The 13,200-nt window shown below is 46.0% G+C and overlaps 1 protein-coding gene and 1 long non-coding RNA gene across 3 annotated transcripts in view; one reads left to right on the top strand and one right to left on the bottom strand.

The window, feature by feature from the left end:
- Nucleotides 1-477: 477 nt before the first annotated feature.
- Nucleotides 478-13,200, bottom strand: part of VIT (vitrin) — a 44,619-nt gene continuing 31,896 nt past the window's right edge. For both annotated transcript variants that reach the window (XM_015283726.4, NM_001024580.2), the window contains 7 exons: nt 11,930-11,977; nt 9,065-9,127; nt 6,872-7,019; nt 5,947-6,050; nt 5,618-5,844; nt 3,673-4,186; nt 478-3,096 (listed from right to left, as the gene is read on the bottom strand). In XM_015283726.4, coding sequence (XP_015139212.1) covers nt 2,918-3,096; nt 3,673-4,186; nt 5,618-5,844; nt 5,947-6,050; nt 6,872-7,019; nt 9,065-9,127; nt 11,930-11,977 — 1,283 coding nt within the window. In that variant the 3' untranslated portion in view covers nt 478-2,917. The remainder of the gene's footprint in view (nt 3,097-3,672; nt 4,187-5,617; nt 5,845-5,946; nt 6,051-6,871; nt 7,020-9,064; nt 9,128-11,929; nt 11,978-13,200) is intronic.
- The window catches only part of LOC107052893, a 41,029-nt gene continuing 36,379 nt past the window's right edge, over nt 8,551-13,200 (top strand). Inside the window, exons 1-2 of the long non-coding RNA XR_006938762.1 lie at nt 8,551-8,832; nt 9,873-9,957. This is a non-coding gene — a long non-coding RNA (uncharacterized LOC107052893). The remainder of the gene's footprint in view (nt 8,833-9,872; nt 9,958-13,200) is intronic.

Consider the following 13,200-nt stretch of genomic DNA (forward strand, 5'->3'; position numbering starts at 1 on the left):
CAGGCCTCACCGCGATGGTCAGGCATCTGAGACTGAGTGGCCCAGCATCGGGTGCTGGGACATCTAAATCCTCTTTTGATTTAGTCCTGTATCTAGAAAGAATGGAGTCTGTGTTTTGATTATTTTTCAGCTTCCAAAAGATGTCTTGTTTCAACTAAGACACAATCTTGCAGGCTTAGCAAGATGTGTGTACACATTTGAGACCTTTCAGACCAGTAGGCTCTGTTGCAATGATTGATTCCTCTGACAGGGAATTTGCTGCTCCTGCCCCTGCTTGCTCCCTTCTAGGCTTATTTTTTTTCAGCTGAGCATGTAAAAGAAACACATCCAAACACTTGGTTGCTGTGGTTTTTTTCCATCCTTGCTTTGTCTTCTAAAGCCTTGTAGAAACCTCAGCTGCATTTCAGAAACTACTGTGGCATGGACCATATTGGTTGCTTATTTTTTTTAACTGCATATATACAAATAGACTTTGTATGCCTTTGGGACATCTTTATTGCAAAAGATACAGCAACTTGTATTGAGAAGCTCAAAACAGCTTGTATACGTTACAGAAAGAGTTCTGCTGATTTCTCCAAACCAATGTAACTCCTCCAAACACTTATGAAGGTTTGTTATCTTTTATTACTATTACTGAGAGACTTCAGATGTGACAAGTGTTTTTACTGCTATGAAAGGTGAAGGGGCTGTAGGGGAGCGCACTCCGTGCTGATCCACTTCTGTTTGGGTTGTATTGGGCTGTATTGGGACTTCTGAGGCTTATGCTCAAGTTCACTGTGTTTAAGGCATCTCAGTTTAGATGAGAGATTAAAAATTAATTTCAAGGTCATCTCAAGATGTTAATAGAATGGCTTGTTGGCATCTGAGCACCACAGGTGTTCTGTAAAGTCAAAATTAACCATTTAGACAGCAGCAAACCCTGCCATGCCCTAAGCAAATGTTTGATGAGGAAGATAGCTGTTCAGCTTCTCCGTGGAGAGTGAAAACTTGTTGTTGCTCAAAGGTTTCAGTAGAAAAGAAAACATCTGTCCTAAACAACACCTGTGGTTCTGGCTGCAGAGCACAAGCACAGTGTGTGGGACCATCTGCAGAGTGCTGCTCTCCTGTGCTGCCAGGGTACAGCCAGTAAAGCCATTGATATGCAGTGGCAAGCTATCTATTAAGAATTAACCTGCAATATTAAGAATATGAAGTCCTCAGTAAATCCGATGTAAAACCACCACTTCATCCAGAATGGCTTTGGGAATAGTGGCTGGAGCACTTCTGAAGGAATCCTCACCTGGTTCGTGTCATCACACTGGGGAGTTTGTGTTGAATGGGCTGTTTGCATTGATTTGAAGTACGGTAACTTCTCTGGGAATTTTTAATCTACTTCAGTCCCATTTCCAAACAAAGATTTGAAAGGTGGTGTCAGTTTTGTTGACAGAAAGGTGTCTCCTTTAGTGGCAGTTTACTGTAATTTGCTTTATGTGAATGATAACATCCTGGGCCACTGTTATTTACAGAAACTATAAGGACTATTAAAAACTTGATTTGTGAGCAAGAGGAGAAATGTGATCTTTAATTCCTTCCAATTTCCTGTTATTTCCACAAACCTGTTGTGGTGCCGTAACTACCATAAGGTGCATGAAAACACATGCTTGTACTGGCAATGAAACTTCAGACCTTTATTTTGGTAATTGCTGCTTAAGGGATGTATTATCGTATGTGACACCAGATGGAAACCACCAGCAACTGCTGCTTGCTACCTGCCATGCAATGCTTTTGACCTGTCACTCCTCCCATTGCTGAGCAGTGCTTTGCCTATGGCTGCTTCTTCGTAGGCAAAACAGCCACATACACTGAATAACATGGGGCTGTAAAGGTGTGTCTTGAAATCAATCCATACAACAGAAGTCCACACCAAATTCAGAAGAGGGTGCCTGTGAATGCTAGAAATACTGCTTTTCCCAGTGTGTAATACAGAGATTTAAGATACTTTCTTCTTAAGCCTTTTTAATGGCTCTTGAATAATTATCCTCGCCCTGTATAAGTCTGCTGTAAGCTGTTCTAACTGTGCCATGTTTGGTGATAGAGCAGTGGGGGTCTCAGAAACCTTTCAGGCACTGAGCAACTGAAACCCACAGTTTTTACTGAAGGAGCCTCTTCTGCCTCCATGGCTCTCCTGCTTTGCAGAGGCCTTGAGCTGCATGGCAAAAAACAGTGCAAGTGAGCTAAGGGGACAAGTTGTGGTTTTTTGTTTGTTCGTTTAAGCACATTTAATGCAGTGCTGTGGGAGATGAGATCCAGCTCCTGCGTTGGCTGCTCTGCAGATCTGGGGCTTTATGGGGACTGACAAATGGATGTGGGTCCCACAGCCCGACCTTGGCCACTTGCTGATTTTCTGGGACTCTGGGTTTGGATGAGGCTCAATACTTGAATTCATGCTATCTTCTCAGTTTGTGCCTGGGATTTCAGGATGTCAGTCCTGTCCTGGATGGTGAGCAATGGGCAGTGTCAGAGGGAAGTGCTTCTGCCACAGCAGCAGAGCAGTGTAGCAGCTCCCTGGAGGGCCCTGGCCACCGCAGGAAGCAGGTGGTACATCTTAGTGCTTGTGTGTGCCCTGAGGTGGGAATCATCTAAGCTGAGGCTCTATACTGTTAACGGCTTTCCAAACAGCTCCATTTACTCCCTTGGTGATGTCTCCTGCCTGTTATTCTATCCATCCAGATCAGAGTTTCTGAAGCCTGCAAGGGAAAAATCAGTAGCCTACACAGAGCGTTATCATACATAGGGACAGAGATGTGATCAACCTCATTAACTGGAAAGTGCCAGAGAAAAACAATTCCAGTATTTGTTGAGCTCAGAGCTGGCATTGTTCCTGTAGCATTGTGTGTTTTCAGCACGACGCCCAAGGATCCCAGCCTGTTCCACTCCATCAGTTCCGTGGCTGTGAGTTAAATTCTGTGCAAATGTTTTGGATGAGTGGATTAACAAATTGGTAGAGGTTGTCAAATTCATCCACAAAGAAGGAATGCTCCTTATCTGGATCTGTTGCAATGGCTTCCAGTTCATCTTGGGCAGCCCAAGCAACTCCAATGGAGTAAGCTATAACTCCTGGAAAGAAACCCAAGAGATAAGGGTGAGCATTAAGGTTTTAATTGCATTACATTTGGTTGGTTAAGACCCATACTGCAGACATAGTTACAAGGCCATGAAAAAAAACGGCAGTGAATTGCAGTGCTCTCTGTAAAAAAGAGTGGCATTGTCAAAATGGAAGAAATGCCTGGTGTCTGCTGTGGAACTGCCCTTTGCCAATAGCAGGAAGGCTCAGACAATAGTAAAGCTCTGGCTGTGGCTCTGAACAACAGCTCCTTGTTTCTGTGTCTTACAATTGCTCTGGGAGATGTGTGAATATCCCGATTGGAAAGCCAAAGGAGGCTTCAGATGTTATTGAGACAGTAGAAATCCTCTGCAATCTCCTAGGTCTAGCTGCATCTTTCTGCTTCTGTGTTACTTTCTCAGATATACAACAGATGCTGATCTTGCTTAGAACTTGACGAGACCCCAGAGTGGGTGCTACGCTTCCTTCCTAAGGTTTCATCCAATGCCTTTGCATCACAGTAGAGTGTATATCTCTGACCCAAATGAATGTGGAGGTATGGAGGAGCAGATAATGATGGTAGAACTTACCGTTTTGGTGAGCTGTCAGGGCTGGCATTCGGACATCATCGTAAGACCTGCCATCCGTAATGAGAATCATGATCTTCCTCTTGTTGGGTTTGGATTTGGTGAAGAGCTGCTCAGAGGCATAGCTGATGGCTGCCCCTGTGCTGGTTCCACCACTCCAGTAGTTGATCCTTTTGATAGCACTCAGCACGTCCTGCTTCGTGCTGTACTTATCGAAGCTGAACTCGAGTCGTTGTTCATACGTGTACTGAATGGCTCCAATGCGGGTGTCCGTGTCCGAAATCTCAAACTCCTTGCTGATGTTGGCTACAAACTGGAGGACTGTGCGGAAGTTGCCGGTGCCAACGCTGCTGGAGCCATCGATCACAAAACCGATGTCAGCCGAATTAAGACATGTCTTGCTGCAAACCAGCCGGTCGATATCACAGACCCGCTTCACCAAGGGCTGGACGACCTTGTGGAGGCTGAACCAGCTGGGCACAGTGATGGAATAGAAGCCATTTGTTCTGCACACTGCCTGCAAAACACCACAAGTACGAATGCAGTGGAAATTCAGTCTGCTTGTTTCAACTGGGATATTCGCTAAACTGTAAATTTAGGCTCCTGGAAAGAGCAATGCTAGAGTCTGGAGTGGGCTCTCCTCCAGTTGCCATCTGCTTCCCTGGGAAATGACGTGAACATAACATCACAGATACTTCTCTACAGATACTTCTGTCTTCTCTTCCCCTTTTTAAAAGCTGTGGGATGGAGCTGATGTAGCCATGAAAGAAATGCTATAACCAAGTTTGCCACCTGTCAAGCTTTCTGAGATAAATTACACCGTTTGTAGAGAAGGCATCCAAATCGCAGAGGCGCTGTTTGTGTGGCTCCACCTGGAAGCCCCGGCATTTGCCAGATGGCAACTTCAGCTCCCACCCTCCCAGAGTCAGGGCAAAAAGGATGGATTTCCCTGCTGACAAACCCTCCCACCTTGAACTGAAACCTGGGGCTGAAGCTGCTTTCTCCCTGGCTGTACAATCAGAAAAAAAGAACAAACGATTTTGATAAAAATGTAAAAGCCTTTAAAGATTCCCAGTCGTTCTGCCTCTGCCAGATAATTAAGGACAGGCAGACAAAAACCATATTGATGTCTGTTTTTATCACCAAATACTTGTAGGGAGTTGATTTGTGGGAAGCTGTTAGAGGGTCAGAGGGATTTGGGTGAGTGTAGGTAGAAACTAAGGGGCAGCATGGAGCAGGGAGCGCTCTCTCACTTGTGCTCTCTGGCAGGCTCACGCAGACTCACTGTAGCTTTGCCATTTTGAAAAACAAATGCAAATCAGGCTATAATCCAATTAAACGCTGACCGGAAACAACGGTGTTCTGGAACAGCCTTGAAACTAATGGAAATTATTTCATGGCAAAGCAATGTGGCTCAGGCAGGAATCTGTTCTCTGAAAACAGCAGATAACTCTGCTGTGCTTCCTGAGCCAGCGAGTCTGGAGCTTGGTAGATGTCTCCTGCCATAACCTTGTGTCACCTTGCCCCGAAACACTATTGAGCAGTGCCAAATGCTAATAGTGCAATGCTTGCATTCTCTCTTTTTTTTTTCATCTCTTTTTTTGTGCTTAGTCACGCTGCTGTACATTCAGAAAATCTTGTCTGCAGGTTTGTGCCAATGCTTGGTCAGCAAAGAGCCACTTGCTTCATGATGGACCTCAGACCAGAGCTTTACTGTGAAACAAACTTTGTTTTTTGCAGCTTTCAGACAGGCCACCTTTCTGACTTCAGCACGGCTGCATGGCAGTGTGAGACCTTACAGTCTAAGCCAGACCAGAAGTAACCCTGAGTGGTAAGAAGGAAGGGAAATGTCCCGTAAGTGTGACTGTGCTTAAACCCCTGAGCAAAATCACTTGAAAAAGGTAGAGTCCAAGGCAAGCGTACAGCCAGAGCCCAGCCCAGTAAGTACCTTGTCCACAAAGTTTGGCTCAATAACATTCTGCTTCTCATTTTGAGCAGCTGCTTCAATAGTGACAAAGAAAATGTTGATCCCTGATTCCCTGGCCAGCCTGGAGGCCTCCTCCACCCTGTCGGTTGGCCACCCATCCACCATCACCACCACCACATTGGGCGCTCCACCTCTGTTTCCATTAGCATCCGAGAAGAAGTTTTTGTTGACAAATGAAAGCGCCTTTCCTGAAATGAAAGAGGAGGTTGAGGATAAGTTACAGGGCTGGCAGCACTCCAGGCTCTCGAGTCACCCCTATGCTGAGGGTGTGCAAGCAGCCTGTAACCTACCAACGTTGGAAAGTCCGCCTTTCTGAGGGATTTTCTCAATGGCATTTCTTAGCTCCTTGGGGCTGGCGTATGTTTTCAGGTTAAATTCTGTGGAAGGGTCATCACTGGCAGATGGAAAGAAATATGAAGCAGTTGTCAGGTTTTTGCCTCATATACAGCAGTACAAAAGCTGTAAGAGCTTTCTGTCCTATTTTGCTCCTGGGTGTGAGCAGGAATCAGAATTATTAAGGTTGGAAAAAACCTCTAAGTTCATCTAGTCCAAACAGCCACCCATCCCCACCACGCTCACTAACCGTGCCCCTCAGTGCCACATCCACACAGTTCCTGAACAACTCCAGGTTTAGTGACTGCACCACCTCCCTGGGCACCCTGTGCCACTGCCTCTCCACTCTCTGAGAAGAAATTCTTCCTAATATCCATCCTGAATTTCCCCTGGCAGGCTTTAACATGCTCCAGCCACACACACATCTGGTGGTGATGGGAGCAGCTTGTCCCTAACAAATGTGCTGAATGCCTGACTGCTCCCAGAGGCTATGACAGAAAAAGTAGAAGGCATTAGGCAGGGATAAGAGACTTTCTTAAAGCAAAGAGTGTAACAGGTTGTGAAGGCAGGATGACACTGTTCTTTGATATGCTTGTGCCCCTTATCCTTTGAGGTTCCCTGGAGGAGAGGAGTGCTGCTAGTGCAGTGCTGGTTAATGTGTAACCATAGGTGGAGGTGACAGCACGGGAGCAACAGCAGTAATAACAAAAAGAAGTCCCCAAGCTGTGAATATGGATGAAAAGATAAATTATCAATGAGGCTTCACTAGTGGAGTTCTGGAGGGCGTTTCAGTAACAACTGTTCCCAAGTATTACAATTCTCATTTACAGCAATAATGAAACAGAGCTAGGTTTGTAGCCTGGGTGCAGAAGTGGACCTTACCCATACTGTACGATGCCCATCAGAGGCCCAGCGTTGTTGATGCCAAGGGCGTGAGCCACGTTAATGAGGAACTGTTTCTGGAGCTGGAAGCGGCGTTTACCGATGCTCCAGCTCCCGTCCATCAAGAAGGACAAGTCTACCTTGCAGCCTGAGGGGAGACACAAAAGCAGGGAAAATGGTTTGGGCCCTTTTAGTAGCAGTACTTCTCATGAAGAGCAAAGGCCTAAAAACTCTGCACCTGGTGACTCTTCCTGCTGCAAGACCTCTACTAAAATGCTTTTGACGGTGACGCTGTGGCTGGCCTGGGCCTGTGTTGGCACCGGCCACCCTGGGGTGTCCCTGGGCTGAGGAATGTGGGGACAGCCAGTGTGTGGGGCAGGAGGTGGCTGTCATTGCCCCCAAGCTGAGCCTGCTGGTGAGGTGGGGACGGCAGTTCCCACTCACTCCATGTTTGACCTGAGCTTCAGTTGTTCCCAATGCAGCTGTGGGTTTCACCTGTGTGTGCGCAGCAGCACAATTCTGGTGTTGCCTGACTCGGATAAAAGCTGTGTCTGCACTCAAACTCTTCCTGCTAATTACTCAGATGAACCTGATCTTTGTGCTTCTGCATGTGCTGCCTGTAGTCCCTACCAGCCTGCTTCTACTCCTCACATTAACAGTGAAACATTTGCCAGTTGAACCGTGACTAGGAGTGGGATCAAAATCTGGCTTAACTGGAGCGCTACTGTTTTCTCCTGCTGTCTGTATCTCTTAGTTTGTCTCTGATGATGCCTCCTACCAATCAGACTGTCCAAAATCATGTGTTTTAATCATTACATAGCCTGAAGGCGACAAAGTGCCAATTGTTCTTCCTGGCTTATGCAACTGCCTCCCATCTCATTACTTTCAATTCTTTCTCCCGTAGCTGTCTGTTTTTCTAATTCTAATAATGCTGAATTAGAGAAGCGTGACCGAAAAGCATGTTCTTTCACAGCAGAGAGTGAGGCAAGGCTGGGAACCCACAACAAATAATACCTCAATTAGGGGCCAAATTTTCCTGAATTTCCTGGCCTTAAAAGGGAAATACCTCACTGGTTGTACACATGCATTTTGGAAGTTTCTTAGCTAACAGGATTTACATGCCTGCTCCAACGTAATTCCTGGAATGGTAGAAGTGTTCCTGCACTTGGTCAGCAGCAGGACTCTGCTTATGTGTGCTCTGTAAGGAGCTGTACTGAGCTCTGTTTTTCTACAGTGAGTTTTGATCTTCAAGGACAGATCCTTCCACTTTTCTTCTCCTCTGTCTTACTCCTACACCGGTTTTAGGCATATTTGACATTTTTTTTATGAGACAAAACACGTTAGGATTTTTAGGTGGAGCAACTGGGGATATAGGAATGCTTGGTTCAGCATTTAAGGTAAAGAGCCCTTGAGACAAAAGTGAGCACTCAGCTGTGGGAGGATGGGCACAGGAGGCCCCTGGGTCAGCAGGAGGGTGAGCCCCTCCGCCAGGGAGGCTTCCCTTGAAGAGGTGGACGACCCCATCTCTGCATTTGTGGTTTGCTTTCCCTTCCTCCTTGTCCTCTGGGCCCCACTTCAAGATGAGTTAATGGGCAAACCTCTCTTTAATTACAAAGGACTTTGCAAGGTTTGCTTTTAAGAGCATGTGACATCTCCATCCCCGGACGGAGGGCTCCTCTATGCTCCTTCAGCACCCCAGCCAGGACACAGAACTTCTCTCCTGGCTGCATCCATCTCTCAGGCAGTTTCTTTCCCTCCCACCCTCCGCAGCAGGAAGAGCGCCTGTGCGGCCACAGGAGTGTGTGCGGTCATCAGGGTTTGCTTGCCCATCCCTGGCCGCAGCTCATTGCTTTGTTGTCCTGCACCATCACAACGCCTTGAGAGGAGCTGTGTGTGCCCAGAGCGTGGAGCTGAGCTCACCCTGAAGAGGAGCAGCGAGCAGCCATCGTCCTGCCGCCCAGGTAAGCTACATCTCAGCTGTGCTTCCTTTCTTGGAAAAGCAAAACCAATTGTATCTGTCAGAGGGACCGGCAGAGAGTACTCGCCGTTCCTCTGCAGAGGAAAATATATTCCTTAAGTTTCTGAAGTTTTCTTTAAAAAGTCCTTGTCGCTATTTAATTCGAATGCCGTCTAGTAGCAGGTAATTAATAAAATGGCACTGTGTAATTACGAGATTAATTCCGATGTACATACTTGGGTTCCCCTGGGAGGTCGCCTCCAGTGGCTTCAGGTTCAGTTCCTCCTTTGAAGCAAAACCTGGAGAGACAGAGGAGAGGAGAGGCTCTGTTGAGGTGTGCCAGGCTGCCCCAGCTCTGGGTGTCTGTGGGGGTGCCTGGAGGGAGCCCCCGGGCTGCTGCTGAGCACCTGCAGTCTGAAGCTGCTAAATGTGAGAGGGAAGTGCGGGTGGGCAGCAAGTCCTGGTAACTCTACCATTTCCATTGCCAGGGCAGCCAGTAGCCCCATTGTGAGAGTACTGCATGTGTAAAGGCAGTGGGTGGCCAAGGGACATCAGTAGAGGACTTTATCAGAGTCTGATGGCAGCCGTAACAGCTCTGAGTTTGTGCACCACTTCAGCTGGCTGCTGGAGTTATTAATGACTGAGCCATAATAGTGCAGAAAATATTCAAGAAAACAGGAAATTCCAACTCCCACCAGTCTACCTTCCATTCTATTTACATCTACCAACTCTCCTCTCATGGGAATGAGCACAAGAATACAACTGCTTGGAGCTGTTTCCCCTGCATGATGAAGCTGTGTGCAGTTTTGGGTCAGGAGACGAGGTTTTGTTGAGGCTATGTCCTCAAACTGGTGTCTGACCTGACACCTGACTCCCTGTGTGTGGCTATAGCGTGCTGCTGGGACATTACTGGGCAGAAGTCTTGCTTTGGCCTCTCACTTCTAAATTCAGCTGGCAGTGAGTGAGATACCTTCTGTGGCAGTGATCAACCAGCCCTGCCAGTTCCATTCCTGTGTGACTACCCTCTGCCTTTCTCACCCTCAGGCATCTGTCACTGGGTAGGATACTGCGTTGGCTGGGCACTGTGCGTGGCCTTGTGAAGGACACTGGATGTTCCCATATCAACGAGGTAGGAAAAGGGCATTAAGGTTAGCCCCATTTCATTTCTTGTTCATTTTTTTTCTTTAAAACCTGAAATACTCAGCAGCTTGTCCTCATGACTGTATGTACTCCAGTGTAGCCTTTAATCACAGGTGTGTAACTTCCCTCAGTAGCAGACCAAAGCCACATTCCACCTCTCAGTACTACATTCCAACACTACATGCCAGCTTGGCAGCACATACACACTGCTCTCCTGCTTACCTTATTGCAGGTCATGAAGTAGGTGGATTAAAGGCTGTTGTGAGGTTAGATACTAACACACACCTCTTGCTCTAGCAGACAAACTTGATGGGGAAATTAATTCACAGCTATCCTCCTCATGCATGTGTCTGTGCTCTGTAAAATCCACAGTCCATACCCAAAGCTGCCATGAGCTCTGTCAGCACGGCACACCTGAGCACCATGGCACTCTTCATTCTGGCTGCTGGTGCCACCAGCTGTTCTTGGAGGCTGTGGGTCAGCAGGCTGCTTTGTGCTCACTCTAACAATAAGGTCACCCACCGAATAACCTTCCCCACTAATTGAGGAGGTGGTCAGAATCTGTGGGTTCTGCCAGTCCAATTCAAGGTTGTTACTGCCATGGGAATTTCAACTCACTGCATGGGCAGCCTACTCCATGCTAATAAAAGTTCTCTTCACTGATTGTCACAGCTGTCCATGCTGATTAAACTCCCTATTCATTGTAGCAAGACAGCAGTGACTACATGCACACCAGGAGCCATTCCTTTGAAGTGACAGTCTGAATTCACCAGACTTTATCACACAGACGCTTCAGTTTGTGAGAAACTGTTAGTACAACGTCCCTTCTCCCACACCCAAACTTTCATTCCATTCAATGCAATTTGTCATTTGCTGTCTCAGGGTACTCCTCTGCACCACTGGCCCTGTACACTGCGGTGCAGCTTTTTTCATTAAACCCACTGAAGGCTGGATAGAAACATGCTCTCTCTCTGGCTCGGAGTGCCACTCCTGGAGAAGGGAAATCTGCTCACGTTTAGATGATGCAAATTTTGACTGAAGAGCCACTGCCACTGGATTTGCAAGCTAATGCAAATAGGCAACACTGCTAGTAGCAGCCAGTGGGAAGATTAGTCACACCTCGGCTTTGGGTGTGTGGGGGGATGGTCTTTGCAAGGGCCACCAACATAGCACAGCCCTCTCCAGCAGCAAAACTGGTGATGGAAAAGATGCCTTATACTGGATGGTCCAGCTCCTCGTAAGAGCACTGTATGATGAATTGCCGTATCTTTGCATGGACTTTGCATAGGAGATTTTGCATAGTCTACTTTAAATGTTCTTAAGGAAAGAGATCCTTTAAATGCTGAACGTGTGGGATGTGCGCTTGCAAACTGCACCTGGCTAAGAATTGCTCAGGTTTGATCTTCTGCCTCTTGAGCCTGCTACAAATATAAGGTTTTTTTTCCTCACTCACCAGTAGCTCTAAAAATGCTGTCTTCTCATTTTAAGACTAAAACATTAGAAAATTTCAGTAATACCTACTATTTTTTTAATCCCCCATTCTTATCTGAACGCCCTTCCTTCTTAAGTACATTTGCATCAGAATAATTTGCCATCTTTTTCATTAATGGCATTTCTAGACTGCTTTCCCAGCTGTGGCATTCCCAAAATACCTTCTTATTTACAAGTGAATTTCAGTAGCTAGAACCCCTTTCCTGCAGTACAACTGCCAACTCTTTCCAGAGCTCATCTGTTCTGCTCTCACTTTTGGCAGGAACTTGGGAATGATGAAGGCTCAGAATAATTTTAACTACTAAGATGTAAACGACATACCTCATTTGCCATCTTAAATACCGTAATTACTTCTTAGAATGAGATTGTTATGAGCAATGCCATGGGCCTGATGAATAGTGTGAGCTTTCCCCACATGTGACGGAAAACAATAATTCCCAGTCTGGTTACCAAATGCTTTAAATATTTACCTGTGTCGAAAAAACTCAGTCCAGGTTTCCACAAGTCTGTTTCTATTGCTTTCATACATGAAAGAAAAGACAAAGTATTACTGAAAATAATGGAATTATTGGAGATTAAAAAGCTCAGTTTAGAAAAGCCAATTTATATAGTGAATCACTATTCATGAGAAGGAGCTCAGGGAATCAGTAAACTTGGAAACCTTTACAGACACATTTCAAGCCACATTTAACAGCCTTACGTCACTGGCTCCAGAGCTCTCATCTGTTTTATGTTTCAGTATGCCTCTTTAGATCTGCTTTGGTTATGTTCCTCAGAACTGCACTGACACTGAGACAGTTATACCAACTTCAGTATACTTTTGCTTTCCCTAGATAGTTTCCCACTGAAAATCTGCAGTCTACTGATTTCCGTATTGCTTGAACCTGTTCAAACACAAAGAAGGTGTCTAAATCTCGCTTGCAGCCTATCAGGCACGTAAAAACTCCAACCAAATTGATGCTTTCATAAATAAGCCCCCTGGTGTCTGGTTTTGGAGCCTCCAGAAGGACTCCTCCAAAAAGTAATGCTTCCCTAACTGGACTAGTGGCTGGTGTCCTCCAGATTACAGCCAATGGCTGAACTATATATTGGTCTGGAAAAAAGAAAAGGGAGCTGTGGGCTTACCACTGTCCTTCAGCCCATGGAGCACTGACCCTTCTGTGAGATTGCCACCCTAGTGTGACTGCAGTGCAGGCTTCTCTAGCTTATCTGACTATGTAACCTCAGAAAAGACATGTTTTTCAGTAGCTCCAGGAAAAGACTATTTTGTTGTTTTGGTTTTTTTTTGTCAGTAGGAGTAACGGCGGGCTTTCTAGATTTACTCTTCTCTAGAACAACTGACTCAGATAACTGTGGGTCCTTCCAAATTGCCGTGTATAGGTAATGAGGGAGAGCTGTGTATGGCTTCTTTGAGCAGTCTTCCCACGGCTCATGTCCTTTGAAAACTTTGTGTAGTGAGAAGACCTGAATGAAGACAAGCACAAGTGCCAAGGATTTGGGTATCTGGCTGCAGAGATGAAGAATGCACTAATTCTGAGTGATTCATGAATCCAGGCAAAAGCTCTATGCTTGGATGTAGTCCTAGACATATCACAGAGCAAGCTCTCAATTAAATGTTCCTGTGAAAGGAAAAAGAGTATTCTTTTAAGTAGCTGAGGCTGTTTCTATTTTTGCTTGATAATGCCCACAGAAAATCAAGGTTGATTTTTAAAATACTACAAGACTGATCTTTAAAAATATA

Source organism: Gallus gallus, chromosome 3 (assembly GCF_016699485.2).
Source record: "Gallus gallus isolate bGalGal1 chromosome 3, bGalGal1.mat.broiler.GRCg7b, whole genome shotgun sequence".
NCBI classification, from domain to species: Eukaryota; Metazoa; Chordata; class Aves; order Galliformes; family Phasianidae; genus Gallus; species Gallus gallus.